This window comes from Urocitellus parryii, chromosome 4 (genome assembly GCF_045843805.1).
Source record: "Urocitellus parryii isolate mUroPar1 chromosome 4, mUroPar1.hap1, whole genome shotgun sequence".
NCBI lineage: Eukaryota > Metazoa > Chordata > Mammalia > Rodentia > Sciuridae > Urocitellus > Urocitellus parryii.
In genome coordinates this window covers 145,319,734-145,338,145 of record NC_135534.1, presented here as the reverse complement: position 1 = coordinate 145,338,145, position 18,412 = coordinate 145,319,734, and the positions used below count along the sequence as shown (strand labels likewise).

General features: G+C 39.2%; 1 protein-coding gene across 12 annotated transcripts in view; it reads right to left on the bottom strand.

Moving 5' to 3' along the window:
- The window catches only part of Smarca2 (SWI/SNF related BAF chromatin remodeling complex subunit ATPase 2), a 164,947-nt gene that overhangs the window by 20,613 nt on the left and 125,922 nt on the right, over window positions 1-18,412 (bottom strand). For 11 of the 12 annotated variants that reach the window (XM_026406458.2, XM_026406466.2, XM_026406461.2 and 8 more), the window contains one exon: window positions 6,830-7,047. In XM_026406458.2, coding sequence (XP_026262243.2) covers window positions 6,830-7,047 — 218 coding nt within the window. Of the gene's footprint in view, window positions 1-6,829; window positions 7,048-8,943; window positions 9,040-18,412 lie in introns of those variants that run through there. The other variant, XM_026406469.2, reaches the window with a different exon arrangement.

Genomic DNA, 18,412 nt, shown 5'->3' with positions numbered 1-18,412 from the left:
TACAACTCAATGGGGACACCAGGTTCCGAACAAAGGGAATTCTAACAGAATAATTTCAAATCATTCTGGTAAAGAGTACACATAAAGTCAGAAATCTGATTGTACTTCATTTTTTTCTTTCTAAGCGAAACAAAAACAACAAAGAATGCTAAATAATGACAGATTTGGTTCTCACATGTGTGGTACTGTTTTCAGAAAGAGAGTGAACGCTGGTATGAACAGTTCATTGGATTGAAGCCTTATGATAATAATCAATGTGAGCAAGTCTTCAACCCAGGAGAGACCTAAATGCGCTTCTAGTGGGATCTTTGGAGAGAAAACCTTGGAGCAAGTTAACATTTTGTTTTAATCAGAGTCTAGCCCTTCTGGAGAATGGGTTGATTATAAGTAGGCCTTCAAAAATAGTAACTTAGTCTTACAATAAGGGAAATACTACAGGTTATTATCCAGTGTGTACAGGAGTTAAACAAGTACTACTAGTACAATTAGATGTATAAAACACCAAATCCTAAAAAAAAAGGTACTAGAATGGAATGAAATTATTGCCTTTATTTTCTCAGAAGAAAGTCATTATAATGGGCTAATATTCCCCCTTCCCCCAAATGACCATAAATTCCACATATGGCCATTGTATCCTCATATAATGGGGCTCACATGACCTTGCCTTCCTTGAATTCCCCAGGCCCAATGCAGGACATCAGGACAAGAGTGTTGCCCTCCACTGTGTGGCGAACTTGCAGGGGCACGTGCCTGGAGTGCTGGCTTTGTGGCTGGGAATGACAATGTGGGAAACATTTCCAAGATGAATGAATGATTTCCCCCAATGAAAGGAGAGCTAAATTCAGAACAAGCTGAGGCCTACTGGGATTCCTAGAGATACCATCAGCCTTATTACCATCAGAGGCAGGAGGAACATAGGCCCAGCCTGGGAAAGAGTAGAGTCTGAAGAGTGAGAGGGAGGCAAGGAACTGCGTGGCTGCCATCCCTGTGGCCCCACTTTGTGCCAGCAGTGATCACTGCATCCCTCTTCAAAGCTGGACCTGAGCTGGGCGTGGTGGCACACACCTGTTATCCCAGCAGCTGGGGAGGCTGAGACAGGAGAATCACGAGTGCAAAGCCAGCCTCAGCAAAAGCCAGGTGCTAAGCAACTCAGTGAGACCCTGTCTCTAAATAAAATGCAAACAGGGCTAGGGATATAGCTCAGTGGTCTAGTGCCCCGGAGTTCAATTTATGCTACCCTCACCCCTCCAAAAAAAAAAAAAAAAAAAAAGTTGGACCTGACTTCCGCACTCTGTGCCAAGAAGAATACCCCTGCAAATAACTCATCTTCATATAATTGGGAGAGTGGGGAGGTGAGGACACTCTACTCAGACTCTGCTTCCAGATTCTTCAGTAATGAGAACAAAGCTTGCACTGTAAAAGCAAGGCTTAATAAATGCAGAACAAAGCTCCTGATAGGAGAGTTGATAAAAAGAGCATATCAAGGCGCTTCAAATGAGTTCAAGTGTCCAGTTGCAAACTAATTACATCCTGAAAGAGTGTGTAGATTGCTTCTGCTAATAATGTGTAGGAAATCACAGAGAATGGAAATGGAATCAGAAGACTGGAGATAAGCAAATGTCCCAATTTCAAAATGAGAAAGAAAACCTGAGACTATTATACTTGATGTTGACCCTTGGTAAAAACTTAGAAGAAATTATTCAGATACCATGGGGCTATTTAGAAAAGATAAATAACATCATTAGGTACCCGTAGGAGGTCTCTAAGAAAAAGCCAGGCAGGCTAACCTCATTTCACTTTTTCTGCAGGGTTTCTGGGTTGATAGATCGATTGGAGAGGCTACAAACATGTTGTATCTTGGCTTTAGCCTTTCCTGATAACCTTGAGAAAGGTTAGATAAATGTAGGTGATAAGGAGGCATGACCTTATGAGTTGACTGATGGTTCATCAACTTGCAGGACTACTGATATGTATACTCATGTCAGCCTGCTGTGATTTTCAGGGGCATGTCATAGAGCCCTGTCCTCTGACCTTTAGAAATACCTCAACAATTTATTTTGAATCTTTAGATGACAAAAATTGAGGAAAGCAAGAATACATAATTTTTCAAAAAATGGAATATACATTTAGAGTTACATGAATAGGCAAGAACAGTGAGACCAAAAGCAATAAGGAGGAACAACACATGGATAAGTATAAAATAAATAGGTCAAAAAACTTAACGCTCAGTTCAAGGCTAACCTGGGCATCTTTTGTTTGAGAAAAGACCTGCATGTGTGTTTGGTGGGGGAGTGGGATTTTCACCAAGTCATGTGTTAAACGTAAATTAACTCTATGTCAAGGCTGCTGAAAAAAAAATTAAAACACTCCTGCATCCTGTTAAGCGAATTTTGGTGTCCAGAATAAGCAAGGTAATCACCCCCAGCTGCCCAAGTACCTTTGGAGTTCTGGGTGCCATGTTTCAAATGGGACACTAAGAAAAGAAGAATGTGCCTGTGGAGTGGACTAGTAGGGCTAAAGTCACACTCGGAGAGCAAAGGGAGGTGTTTCAATCTGAAAAAGGTCCTGCGCTTGAGATGCCCACTTATAAATATATTTTAAACGACATTTCTTGGATGAGACTGAATTCACTCTCTGAAGGCACAAGTAGAACAAACAGTTAAGAAGTCAGAGGGCTGATCTATTTTAATGTAGGAAATAACTACTGGGTTCAGAGCTGTCCTTCAGTGTCATGGACTGCCTCCTACAACAGTGAGCGTCCAAGGGAAGGCTGGAGTTCTGACTGTCAGAAGGTGCAGAGGGACACAGAGATTGGACCAAGCAGAGCCAAAGTCCTTTCCAACTTTAAGAATGCCTCTAGGTCTCTCTTTCACCTTTAGCTAACTAGGAATAAGTCACACCTCTGTATTTGAAATAGTTACCCTAGACCCTACTCTGCACCATCTTTTTATTTGTTTTTTTTTTTTTTTTAACTTTTTGTTTTTTTTATGTGGTGCTAAGGATCAAACTCAGTACCTTGCATGTGCTAGGCAAGTGCTCTACCTCTGAGCCACAACCCCAGCCCTACTCTGTACCATCTTATTCTATATCTCACCCCAGGGGTAATTTTAAATGGCGCGAATGCAATTTGGGATGAATCCCTTTTCAAAGAAATAGAGTCACAGGTTAAATATTAGATGAACTGGGAATATGATTCTGTAAAGCCTTCTAACTAAGCAGAAAACAAAGCATGCTAAAACAAGTCAAAACAAAGCCTTCCAGTACTACTGGATATAAAGTTTTCTATTTGGGGAAATTAAATGATGGGAACCAGTAGCAGCAGACGAGCACCACCTCCGGTAGCAGCTCATTTATGAATCACACAAAATCACTGGTTCTTCAGGGTCACATTTTTAAAAAGCACCCTTCTTTTTTTTTTTTTTTTAAATGAGACCCAACACTGAATACAAAGCAATAAATAGACAACTGAATTATCTTAGGTCTTTATAAAAAAATCAAGACACATCTGTCCCAGAATCATGCAAGAACTTTTGAACAACTACCTCATGAGAGCTAATTACTTCTTATGTATCTGTTAAATATAGCTGGCAATTCTTATTTAATATACTGCTAATCTATACCACCGTCGGGGCGCTGACATAGGATGGAGGACAGATACGTTGAGTTACTATATTAGTAACTAACTTTAATGGCACAAAAAAAATCTCAACAGCGAGATGTACATTTCCCAGTAGCATTTTCTAAAATGAACCAAAAATATGACACTGTATCTAATTAAGGCCCTCCTAATTCGAGTGCCTCCTACTTGAGAACCAAGTTTGGTAAGAGAAATAAAAAATATAAATAGAGTAACTGCTTTTTCTAGAGGATCACTAATATGAAATATACATGAAACATTCCGTGGTGGGAAATTTAGTACATGGTCTAAAGTGCCTGAACGTGGGCACTAACAGAAAGAGTCCCAGGAACTTAAGAAAAAAGTAAATAAGCAAATGAGTAAATAAAACCAGAAAAAAGGGAAGGAAAAACTACTTAATACCTGCATGCCAAAATAATTGAATATCCTTTACCTACAATATAACTAAAGACTTGTTCAACAGTCCCAGGGAAAATGCATTTTCTGTTTCTGGAAATAAAACCATGGAAACCAATATCAGCAAGGGCACTTTCTTTTTCTTTCTTTCTTTCTTTCTTTCTTTCTTTCTTTCTTTCTTTCTTTCTTTCTTTTTTTTTTAAACATGGTATCATTTGTTAATACCTTTATTTTATTTTTTTTATATGTACGTGGTGCTGGGGAGCAAACCCAGTGCCTCACGTGTGCTAGGCAAGCGCTCACCACTGAGCCACAACCCCAGCCCAAGGACACTTTCTTCACAGTGCTCAGAGGTCTCTTCACCTACCTGATTAACCATTCACAGTCTCAAAGGCTGATTATTAATAATTAAACTGTTTAAAGGACCTGGGTGATATTAACTCATCCACGACTACAATTCCAGAGGGAAACTGAGTCTCAAGCAAGTCAGTTAGCCAGGTGTCCCACAGCTAGTGAAAGCCAAAGTCAGCATTCAAAACCAGGCAGGTAGGTGAAGAGCAGAGCTGCGCTCCAAGCCAGGGTACCATGCTTTACTGAGGCTAAAAGGATAGATCTTATACTACCCTGCATTTTGGGAGGGTTTCTAGGAAAGCAGTCAGCTTACAGCCATGTACACCATCAAGTCACAAACTCGAGGGCTATGGAGCTACAGTTGATGTGAATGAGGTAGAAAAGGGACGGTGATGAATGGCAACTCACACTCTATACAGGGGAGATGGTGGGGAGTAATGGGGATGGTGGTAACTGACAGCTTCATTGCCCAAATAAAGAGGATGGCCACTTCTTCACTCCTGTTGATTGCATCTTTAGGGAGTGTGTGGCAGAGTGGGCACACTCTGCCACACACTCCCTAAGTTTTTAAGTTTCTCAAAAAGGTGGGCTGGGGAGACAAGAAATGTACAAATTTTATGGACTGGTTTTTAAATACATTTGCTCCTCCTATGACCCCCCTCAAAAACCTAATAAAACAATCACTTGGCAGCACATGGTCCACCAGTGACTGACCTCTACTATGTCATTAAAGGAAGACACAGCCATCACTCTGGAATCAGAGGCCCAGCTTTAAGTCTCCAAAGTCATCCTTGGGCCTTCTCAGAATTACAACAGCCCCCAGACTCACTCTGTGAGAATGAACAAAATGCCTGTTAAATATCCAGGCACATCTGGTCAGAGAAACAGATGTTACACTCTCCTGAGACCAAAAAAAAAAAAAAAAAAAAAGCTAGAAGAATGTGCAGAGTGATACTCTCTCCTCAGTAATAATTTCCTTACACCAGGGGCTGATAAAATAAGGTGTAATAATCCAAGCTTCCTGTCTATGGGAAATCTAGAAGCAGAGCTGGGGGTGAGCAGAAACTTGGCAGACAGAGTTTCTGATTCTTGGTTTATATGAGGAAGTCTTTTATGTTCACTCTGGGCAAAGACTGGATTTGTGGGACTGCCATCACTCCCCTTTGTTGGTGAACAGCAGATCCAAACTCACTGTCATGGGGCTGATCCTTGGTGGCAAATTCAGAATTCTTAAAGGGGATTTTGTTTTGTTTTGTTTTTAATTTCAGGAAAATACTAAAAACAGAGCATGAACCCTAAGAGATCTGATGGGCAAAAGGGGCAAGAAATTCTGACCCTTTCACAAAGGTTTTCTCCTACCCATTCCCCTTCACCATTTCTGAGAACTCCTTACAGCCAAGAAAATCTTACCAATAAAACCGCAGGGTGGAAAGTTTATTACTTTTTTGTTCCTGAATTTTTATAACAAGTTCTCCCTTCTTAGTATCATGCATGTACCAAAACCACAGTGAAAGACTAAAATCACAATTTACTTATTTGTGTTAAACACATCCAGGTGTACAGAGAAACACCTAGGTTAATATAAAAAAATCTCTGGTAACTAAAAACTGAATAATACCACTACGAAATTTAGAAACCAAATCATCTGTTTGGTTTCCTATGTTTCAACAGAAATGAGATGCCATCTTCAAATGAAACACTGTCACATGATTATCAAGTGGAAACCAAATCAATTAACCAACATCAGTTAACCAAAATGCAGCCTAACTAGTTTGCCTACTATATAGGGCTGATGGACACCTTAAAATGTCTGTTTTGGTTTTCAAATAATTATTCATTGTTTAAAATGACCCGGGAAGTGTCCAGTACAGATTCTCACAGCTCAATCCAGAAGTTCCATGAAAAAGAGGCGAATGTGCTAAAATATCAAGCTGACTATGTAGAATTATGAAGATGACAACTCAAAGAAGTGCTCAGAAACCCAAGGGTGAGAAGGACAGAGGGGACAGTACTTCAAGGAAACATCGATATGGTTTTCAACAGCGCCTTAGACTTGACATATTTACTTTAAATACATGAGGATTCTCCTTTCTCTAACAAGTCAACCTCCAAAAGTAATTTCACTCTATCATCCCAACCCCTCTGACAGCAACGGTATCATTTCCGAGGTCCTTAAAGGATCCTTTTTCCACTTTAAATTTAAGATTCTGTTATGTAAACTCATTTCCTATCTAAACTCATTAATAATACATGGTGAAACATCGTACCACATAGCAATAGTGGCCATCCGACATGGCACAAAGTGACTCACACCTTTGGAGAGAAAGCCATGAAACACACAGACAGACCTTTCAACCCACATATGCAGCTTCATGAATCTGGCTTAGGCAGTGTCACCAGTGCTCCTGGCGGATGATGATGGAGGTGAAGGAGTGAAGCACTCACCTGTCTTTGTAGTTTATCACAGTATCAATGATGGCGTTCATCTGCTTTGTCAGTTTGGGGGGGTTTGGGGAGAGTTTCTCAGCTGGAGGGCGGCCTCTTCTCTTCTTAGCCTTTTCTACATCTTCCTTTGCGGGATCTTTTTCCACGTTTCTTCGTCTTTTTCTCTTCTTAAGCCGCACTTCCTCTTCCATTTCTTCCAAATTTCCGTCTTCGATGGCCTATTAATCAGAAACAAAAGGAGAGATACTCAAGACAGGAAAATAATCCAGACCAGTTACATACATTTATTTAAGATATACATATACACATGTGTATATATGTGTATATATATATATATATATATATATATATATATACACACACACACACATATACATACACACTGTGTGTATGTATATCTTGAATAAATAAAATAAGATGAAACTAGCAAAAAAAATAGAAGTTTACAGTAATCAATGAAGGAAGAAGAAAAAAACCACCACCACCATATTGGATAAATGCATCTTTAAACCAAGTCTGTTTCATAGGCAAAATATGTTGAAGGCCTGAGACACTCATGGTAAAGATCTGACAAAAAAAATTAAAACATCTATACATTCAAGTGCCTGAAGATCACTGAATCCACATGAAATTTTAGCTCAATATGAGAAAAAAGACTCTCATTGTCTCATTACAGTAAGGAGGAAAGGTAAACAAACAAGGAGGGGTGGGTGAGGAAATGAAATTCCCCTAAGAATACACCCATACAATCAGACAAGCTTTGACCTTTTCTTCTGTAAGGTTTTACATCAATTTAGTCATGATTCACAACATAAAATCAAAATTCTATCCAGAGTTTGTTCTAACGTAGCAATTAGTAAACAAGGGAACGGGAAGTACAAAGCCACATTCCTTGGTAAACACACTTAAATCACCCGATAAAGAAAGAACACACACACTCACAAACAACAAACACTTTTTTCCAATTACCTGCAAACGCTTGCTTTAAACCAGAGCCAGCAGCACTAATGCAGAGAGATAATAAAATAGCTATAAAAACAACCAGGTATAAAAGAAACCTGTTCATAAAGGGCTAAAAGATCCATGTGACAAACCCAGAAGTTTAAACTTTTTTTTTTTTTTCCTGGTAAGTCTCAAAACTTAAGAAGAAAAATACAGGGGGAAAAATGGGAGGGGGGGAGAAGAACACAAAAACACACACAGAGATAAAAGAAAATCTGATCATGGAAAAAGAAATTTTCTAAAAAAAAAAATCTTCAAATTACATTTTGAGATTGCTTTCTCACACAAAATAACTGATGTTGTTATTTGTTCCTCCTGCCTCTCAATATTGCCTCCAGTATGCAAATGCTAATCAATCCTTTCTCGTAGCTGAAAGAGCTCTAATCATAAGGCAATTACCTTCATTTCTCCACAGCACCAAACATGGCTAATATTTATGATCATGTGAGTATAACAATCAATATAAAGAGTGATTACAGCTCAGACATAATTTCTTTCACTTATGTACAATGCCTCCTGCAAAAAGAAAGGTTTTGTGAAGAAAACCTGGTACAGAACACAAAACAACCTGGCATGTTAAAAATGCCACTGGGATTAAAAAAATGTTTCCTATGTATCCTCCAAATGTGCAAATCCATAGAAGCAACATGCACACAGACAGAATCCTCAGGGACAGCCTGAGCCTAGGCCTTAATAATCAAAAGACAATTTCCATCACAATCCTACAGTGTTCAGATAACCAGTATGAAGGAGGCGAGAGCTGATGAGTTATGAGGAAAAAGAAAAAGAAAGGAGGAGAAAAAAAAAAAGCTCCACATTATTTCATTAATATTCATTTGCCTAAAAAGCAGGACACCCACTATACAGCTAAACACACTGCAGCTAAGCGAAGACTGAGAAAAGGAAATTGTCCCGCATATCTTGGAGGCTGAACATGCTAATAATAAATACAGCATGCAAGGCTGTCAACAGTTAATGGTATTGCTCTCCTCAAGCACCCAGTCGCACACAGAAATACGGAGAACACCGGCTTCTGATGTGTTACACACCTACACATGCCTGGGATGTACTTCTACTGAATCTTCAAGACGGCAACGAAAAAGGATATTTACCTTACCACTATCAGCAGGCCGGCTATCGGAAATCACAGTTAGTGGGGATAAAATTAACAAGCCAGCAAAGCAGCGAGCTGCTAGTCTCTTCATCAGCTGATCAGGAAAAAAAAGAGAGCTGGGAAAGGCTATGTTTTCATATACAAGTAATTTTATTTTACTGAAAATTTAATACTGAAAGGATTGTGGATACTCAAATCTGCTGTTTCATTCTACCTACTACAAGGCCCGAAGCCTTCCTCCTTCAGCCTGTTTTAATATTGACAACTACTTATCATATTTTTTTCCCCCCTTATTATTCCAGGCAGCAGAATTAGAGATTTTAGCTCAGGTGGTTTCTGATTCTCGCTCGAATTTTAGCAATTAAGCCAATAAGAAAACAAATTAATATTCAAATTTTATTTTAAAAATAGAAACAAGGTATGCTTTCTTTTTGTATTTTATACCTCATTCTTGTGCTTTTAAAAAAAAAAATATGCTGCATGGTTTGGGAGCAGTCAAACAATTTTTAAAACAGAAGACAAAAATTTTTTTTTTTCATTAGATGCATGTAAGTAAAAGCAATGTGCATGTTCTCAGGTTCAAATATTTTAAAACAATTGTATTCTTCTCTTTAAAGAAAATCCCGAGCAACTGTGATACTTCACTTTCAGTTTCATGCTGTAAAATTTTTCATTGTTTTTCTTTTCAGTGGGATAAAGGAAGAGGGGGCAAGTTGTGAACAGACTATTTTACTCTCACCCCCTTTAATTGTGAAAAAAAAAGGGGAACAAAGCATAAGCTTGTGATATTTGGACTTTTAAATCTCAAAATCAGTGAGTAGCTAAGAAGCTAAAACAAATTAAATTGCAAACAGAACTAGTGAAAGATGTTTATTACAATTGCTAATACGTGCAGATTGTTATTAAATCTAGGTCCTGGAATGACAAGGAAACACACACAGTACTGACCATTATTCCCCTTAAATTAAGGCTTTATGCAGGAATGCAGAGAGCTACAAAACACCTTCCCTCCTCCCTCCCCAAAGACCCCAACCACATCCATATGCAGTGCGTCAGGCTCTGATGGCTGAGGGTCTCTTTCTAATGGAAATCAATTCACTACATATTTCCCAATGCTTTTCGCACTTAAAGGGTAGAGTAAGATTTCTCCTGCTTGTCAGGAAAATTCTTCATGGAGATAAACTGTCCTTTTGTTTTAAGAGATTATTTATTAAACTAGCTCAACTGACTCAACTCAGCGCTGGGTGGGGGGGCACAAGAGAAAAAAACAAAACAAAACAAAACAAAACAAAAAACTTGCTATACAATGCTAAAAGTACTACCCCATAAAAGAATTCCCTTCCAAACCTTTTACCAGCACAATAATGAAATAAATCACAGAAGCAAACCCCCAGTTTCCGACTGGTGACGTGTTGCGCAAGAGTGCGAGCCCTAATTCAACATACAGAAGGCTCCCATGCCGAACTGCCTCTAGATTTAATGAAGTGAATAGGAAGGAAGTCGGGGGAAAAAAAGTGTACAAATAAGAAATTAACACTTTCCTTCCCTACCTAAACGGTGTGCTACAACTACAGCGAAGTTTGGTGAGGCACCTCTTTCCTTAAAGGCACACTGCACCCATTTGGCTCCGGATATCACGAAAAAAAGCCCCATATGGTGATAAAAAAAAAATCCCCAGCCAAGTTAAAAGAGTTAAGCATATTTCAGCCAGCGTTTTCCTGAATGAAGCTGGAAATTACTCCTTCCTCCACTGGATGGCAACCTTTATTCCCACCCCCCCTTTCTTTCTTTCTCTCTCTCTCTCTTCTTTCTTTCAATTTTGCTTAAAAGAAAAAGGCATTTTCATGACACAAGGATGTGCAAGAGCAAGATGCAGACTGGCTCCCTCTTCAATTAGTGCTTAAGAAAGCAGCATGGGGGTTCTGACATGCAGGAGACAGTCGCGCAGGATTAGCTGCTTTCTAGAGGAAGCACTTTGCAGCTTGCAAAGCACATGGCAGACCGGGGGAATCGGCCACACGTGGTTCCAGTCGTGGACCTCTGTCATCATGACACACACCAACTACATCTTTTATGAAATGATGGAAGGTCCAGAAAGTAGGCATTGTGCTTGTTCTCAGCCCGATGGGGTAATGAGGTGCTATTATATGTGACTTCACAATGCCACAGCAGAAGGGATCCTGATTATGAATAGGTAAACAGGGACAAGCACACAAAAAGCCACAAGCCAACTCTGGCGCATTGTTTCCATCTCTGCATCTCCAAGTCCACCAAGCAGCTCAGCACAGCCTTCACAGCAGAACAAACCACCTTAAAAGACATCTAAAGGAGCCATTCTAAAGACATTCAGACAATACACAGGAAATTCCTTCCATGTTTAATGGGAAGATCAGTATTCCAATTCGGATATTTAAATATCACAATTGTTACTGCCCAATGACAGTGACATTTCTCCCTGGGGGCGGTGGGGGTTCTTCCTCTCTTAGAAATTCTATTGAGGACCCCAAGATGCTGCAGGGGTGGGAGCAGGTTCGAGAAACCAAGGAAATTGGTTTCTAAAGACAATTACTTCATAGGAGAGCCTTCTGAGGACAAGCACTGATGGGCAAAACCTCCCTCAAGCCCTGCTGAGACCTTGCGAGACAGTAAAAGGTAATGACCCTCCAAACTGGAAGAGAAATCATAAACAAAAAAAGGCAGAACTTTAAAGGAAGTTTAAACTACCATGTATGAGGAATGTTCTCATAATGGGAATATTAAATAACAACAACAGACACAAAGCTCTTCCTCAAAGATGCCCCACCACCTTAGTCACTTAGGGTGAAACCAACTGTAGACCTTTGGGATGCAGAATTTCATACTTAGGGTTTTGATTAATGATAGTTTTTTTTTTTTTTTAGTTTGTTTGTTTCTTAATTATTACCATCTTTGAAAGTAGCCTGTTAGAAACGAATGCATAAAGGAATGTAGTTCAGTGGTAGAGTGCTTGCCTAACATGCAGAAAGTCCTGAGTTGACACCCAGCACCCCACAATACAAAATGTATGCACAAAATTGAATTCCCTAAAATGAAATAAGGCGGAGCCAAAACGACAAATACTGTATGATCCCATTCAAAAGAGAAAGGAGAACAGTGATTGGCAGGGTAGAGGGATGGGGAGTTAATGTTCAATGAGTCAATGAGTTAGAACTTCAGTTTGGGACAATGAAAAAGTCCTTGAAATGGACCACACAACAATATGAATGCACTTCATGTTACTGAAAGGTACACATAAAAATGGCTAAAACAGTACATTTTATATTATATGTTTCTTACCAGAAGGAACAAAGTCTCTAAATCAATCAAATTTTCCAAATATTAAGGAAAAAAAAAAAAACACAAAACAACCACAGGTTTGTACATGTTCCTACCACCTCAAATGCTTGCAGGCAACACTAGTGACATCTGGGTAGCTTTCCCTGGGAATGTAAAACTTTCAGCATTTCAACAGGTAGCACGTTCAATCTTGTCCTGGTTAATGACTAGCAAGCAGTCCATTCAAAATCTCCACTTAATGATGTAAGAAAATACAGGACATACTTATTTACAAATTTTATACTTTAACATGCCTCAAATATTCAGATGAGTTGATATGAAGGCTGTTTTAACATATAACCCCCCAACCCCCCAATGCCATGCAAAAAAACCTGATGATATATTCATGTAACCAGACCGCCCATTCACTTCTTATTTCACTCATTTGTCAAGTTGAACACCAATCTTACTGCTAGCTCCCTCTCAGTTGGACTGACATGTAGGATGCTGGCCATGGACAAAGCAAACTGAGCCTCGATGAAGTGAATTTCTGGTACAGTAAGTTTTTCAGGTTTTTAAAAAATTGTTGTTGTTCAATAACCTCAGATCACTTTAATAGAAAGAAAGAAAGAAAGAAAGAAAGAAAGAAAGAAAGAAAGAAAGAAAGAAAGAAAGAAAGAAAGAAAGAAAGAAAGAAAGAAAGAAAGTTAGTTCTCTCTTTGTACCTATAGAAGCTACATAAAGAAACTGGGGACTAGTGTAGACGGTTGAGGGGAACAAGAAGAGTCACAGCTTATATATTTCAGACAAGGTAAATTAGTACAATATTTCAAGAAAAGCAATTTGGAGTTTAGAAGAAGACAATGAGTTAAGGGAGCATAAAAATTATTATATGCAATGCAATCAACTAAGAACCCATCTGTACCTTTTGAGCGGTACTGAGCTCAGTATTGTGTTCAGGGAATGACTTTTAGATTTAGTAGAGGGTAGCCCCCAACACATCTGGTCTTGAAGACCCTACCAAATACAAACATAAATAAAGGATTGATACTGTTCTTACCAGTTAGGCACATGTTATATCCAGCTCCCTTGGGTGGAAAAAAAAGAACCTGAGAGAAATCTGCAAGCCTGCAGGAGGCTTAGAGAAACAGCAAAGAATTTCAAGAAACACGTTTCAGCTTTCTCATTCCGAGACCACTTGTCCGGTTACTCTCAATTCACAAGAGCCAGAACTCCACCCACTTGGCTCTTGAGCAGGGCCAATTCTGTACTTCGAGGTTCCTCAGTACATTAAAACAATGGAGAAATGCCAAGAGAGGGTTAACAAATTGTGGTATAATTTTAATATTTACTATGAGCAACTTAATGCTTCTTAAGACAGACAGGTAAAATAAAACACAATGACTAAGATTATGAATTAATTTGGTGATCATGTCCAAAGGCATAGTGGAGCTTGAGTCAAAAAACAGATCTCTTCTAGGCTTCCCTTTCTTAGGCCATCCACGAGGTACTGATCACTGAACCCAGGTAACATGCTATCACAATAAATTCTTTGGTCTATGTACCCATTATGGTTAAGAGCATTAAATTAATATCAGGGTGGTAAAAGGGGACCCTTGGGCTTGAGGCAGATGCAAAGAATGTTCATGGATAGCCCCGAAAATGAGGGGTAGGATGGGTGCAGGGGGACACACACAATTGAAGCAATACTAGAAATCAAAAGCAGATTAGTTTGAGGCTCTTTGATGATACAACCTCAACCACAGTTAAGTCTGGGATTGAACCCAGGGCCTTCACATGGTAGGCAAGTGATCTACCACTGAGCTACATACCCAGGGCTCTTAATAAATCTGCAAATACTCATTATTAATACTTCTGCTTCTACTGCTACAAATGCGACCACCACGGCCATCAGCACCAGTGGTTAAAACATATTGTTTGCCAGGAATGCAGGGCTTTATGCTCTTGTACTCTTTTTGTCCTCACAGCAATCCTATGAAGTAGGCACAATTAATCTCCCTTCACAGAGGAGGAAACCGAGGCACACAGCAGTGCACCATCTTGCTACAGAATATACAAAAGTAGCTGACTTGGCATTTGAACTCTGAGAGTTGGGCTGCATAAACCACACCCTTAACCAGGAGGCTGTTTTACTTTACAGCACACAACAGTTTTGTTTTTCATCAGTCAAAGGCTAAGGTATATTTTGCTAGGTTCAGGTGAATACTGCAAGTAAAAACAACATGGTCCATCCCAGAAAGACTCCTGGCAAAGATCACATGTGTGCACACCCATGCACAATCCTTACTTTGCATGGAGTGTGGCACCATAAAAACAACCAAGCAAGCTGATACTGTCTAAAGCCATTTTAATAATCAATAGGGAAATTATGATTGTTTCACGACCTTTAAACAACTTATGTCAAAATATTAAACACTGACTTATTGTCGGTTACACCTGTATAGGGAAAAACGAACATTTACTTAGTATACTAATTTAATGTATCAAACGCTGAATGGTAAAATGTTTTATATCTGTGTAAAAAAAATGATTGAGAGCATTTTGGATAGCTCTTGCCTCCTCCTCTTCAAATAACTTATGACACGAAGCAAATCTTTTCTATGCCTTGGCAAACTGCCATACTTCCAAGTTTACATCGGCTTCCAGTATTTCATCCTCTGCCCTTTCAATGCTATGAAATATCTCACAGTTCCTTTAATGTGAAGGAACTTTTGGCCAGTGCCACTTCCTTTGGGACATCTTTAACTTTTTCCGCCAAAATTTCCCTGGCTAAATATCTAGTCTTCCCTTTATGGCCACTTTGCAATCTTACATCTTCTTCCTTCACATAAGTTCTCAACAGGTTGCTTTCAAAAGATCTATTTCATGGGCTGGGGATGTGGCTCAAGCGGTAGCACGCTCGCCTGGCATGCATGAGGCCCGGGTTCGATCCTCAGCACCACATACCAACAAAGATGTTGTGTCCGCCGAGAACTAAAAAATAAATATTACAATTAAAAAAAAAAAAGATCTATTTCATCAGCCTTAAAAACTGGATGATCATCATAAACCTGCCTGCACTAATCCTCAGGCTCTGGGTGCAGATTTCACAGAGGCATCCTTGCTTGAACTAGTGGTGTCACCAGAGAGTCTGACAGTAACCCTTTCATGTTGACACTGAAATAAAGAGAAGAGTCTTTACAGGTAGTAAAAAATTCCTCTATAGTCTCCGTGTAATTATCATTTTCTTTAAAAAAGGCAACTAACTTCCACACTTTTGCCCGAATTCTACCTACACTCACTGGGATTATATTAATATGGTCTTCAATCTAAAGTAGAAGTAAATACTCAATTTCAACCATAAGTGGCTTTCTGTTCCTAGTCAAATTTAATCTAAAATACCCTGAGTTGACTTTACCTTGTTTTTGACATTCAGCAGACATTTTTCCAGGTGCTCTGTATCGAAGCTCCACTCAGGCCCAGGTCCTGTGTTGTCTTTACTTTGCTGCAGCCATTTTCAAATTTCATAATAAAACCAACTGTTTGTCCTGTCCTGCACTATTGCTTCTTGTTTCATTAGTGCACTTCCACCTTTGGTGGCCAATTCCCTCTCCTGATAAGCTATTTTTTAAGATGTCCCTTAGGTTTGTCACTGGAAGACAAGGAGGCAACACAACTACACACTTTGCTGTCTGTAGCTAGACTAACAGATGTTCAGATTAATTACTGGCACATTTTGAAAGAAGTGAAGTGACTGGTCACTGGCCATAATATGCACCTGTTTTATAGTGATTTGTGAACTGAAGAACTAGCAGTAAAGCCTAGACTTTATGTAAAATGAATCATAATTGCTATACCATGTTGTTACGTGCTAAATTGTGTCCCTCCAAAATACTATGTTGAGGTTCTAACCCCTATCAACTCATAATGTGACTGTATTTCCAGCAAGGGAAATTAAGGTATAAAATGAGCTGCCATGACTGTTGATCTTCTAAGAAAAGGAGAATAGGATTCAAGGGCACATGGAATATTGACCATGTTTAAAGGAGGCTATACTGCAAGCAAAGGAGATAGGCCCCAGAGAAAACCATTTCTGCTGACACCCTGATCTCAAGACTTTCAGCCTCCAGATCTGTTGGAAAATAAATTCCTATGGAATAAGCCACCAGTCTGTGGCATTCTGTCATGGCAACTCTAACTAACAATACATACGGTAATTAAAACTTGTTAGAGAACTGGTGTTTATGTCACAGTAATGGAAATTTGTAGTAGTGGAATGGTGTAAAGCAAGCTGCCTAGATGCAGGTATGCACCTCTCTGAATAAGTGACAGCAGACTTTGTTTTTCATGCTATCCTGTAATGCAAGGGAAACTGCTCTACCCACAACACCTGCTGCCTGGGCAGCCACGTTCTAAATCAGGCGACTTCTCCCTGTTCTGTGAAAATGGCTGCCTGCTCTCAGAGTGATCTGACTCTAGACTTGTGTGGGGCCTAGCAGGAGGTCACTCCATAAACAGAGAGTGATTGGCTGAGCCAGTCCGTTCACTTCATTTAGGGATCTGAACTATAGGTGTGAAAAAAATATGCCTGGATGGTGTGGGAGTTGAAGCACAATAAAGGTCATGAGCATCTAGGCTAAAGATATCATAGGTAGAATGCATGAATAAACAGAGGACAACAGGGGCAGGCAACAAATACACTACATGAAGGAATAAGAGAGTAGCTGGACCCATGGAAGTTCAAATTGCACCCAAATACACATTTAGCTCAGCTATGTGCAGATACAAGAATACATACAGATATATAAATATATATATGCATGTATGTACATACTCCTATGTCACTAGGGTGTCAATAGTAGAGTGCTAACTCCAGTTGAAGATGAGAATACAACTTTAAAATGTACAATAAATTTCTTATCTAGTTTGCATGCAGTTCTAAATATGTTTAAGATTGTCAAATATGATTATCCTTCCTACTCAACAAAGCTAAAATTTCAAAACAAAACTGAGACTTACTTAGCTAAGAGCTATATGCACATGGCAAACAAAACTTAACTATGCAATAAATTTTAAAGTGAATCTTTAAAAAAAACAAGAAATTAGAGCAGAGATAAATATGACCTTGTTTTACTAATAAACACGGTTCTATTCTGGCTTCACAAGGCTTCCATAGCTTTTTTGTATCTTAAGTCAGGACTAATAGTTTTGCTGGGAATCCATGGCTAAAGTTGAGAAGGATGGAGTGGCAGAGAATTGATGCAAAGAGACAGAGTTCATTGAAGCCCAGCCAATGATTTGCACAAATAGATGAGCATAGGAACTGGCTAACTGGTAGTTGCAAACATATGTAGAAAACAACCCCTAAAATGCATTGCAGAAAAGGAATAACTAGAAAGAATTTTAAAGACTGTACACTTGTTACTAAATCTGAAGGAAGTCAAGAGGCTCCATCATTGATCTCCCCTGAGGACCCTACCTCTGACTTGTCTGGGCCTTTATGCTTTTTATGGCTTGATTCAAATACCAACAGGTATTTTTATTCCCAAATCAGTTGATGCATGTGCAACTACATATTTTAATCAAATATCACAATGAAATATAATTGTGAGAAGAGAGAAGGCTCTCATTTCTACAAGCAGTGAGTACAAAGACTAAAAAAGCTGAAGCATGGTGGCACATACCTGTAATCCCAGCCACTCAGGAGGCTGAGACAGGAGGATTCCAAGTTTGATACCAGCAAGATCTTGACTTAAAATTAAAAATAAAAGGACTGGGGATATAGCTCAGGGATACACTGCTTGTCCAGCACGTGTGAATTCTTGGGTTCAACATCTACTACCAAAAACAAACAAACAAGCCAAAAACATATGTTTCTTTTCTTTTTTTTTTTTTTTAAGAGAGAGAAGAGAGAGAGAAAATTTATTTTTAATATTTATTTTTTAGTTTTCAGCGGACACAACGTCTTTGTTTGTATGTGGTGCTGAGGATCGAACCTGGGCCGCACGCATACCAGGCAAGTGGGCTACCGCTTGAGCCACATCCCCAGCCCAAAGGTATGTTTCTTTAAAAAAAAAAAAAAAAAAAAAAAAAAAAAAAAAAAAAAAAACTCCAACAGCACTGTTGAGTCTGGCAAGAGCTGAGCTGCTATAATTTGGGAAGAGTCTGCACTC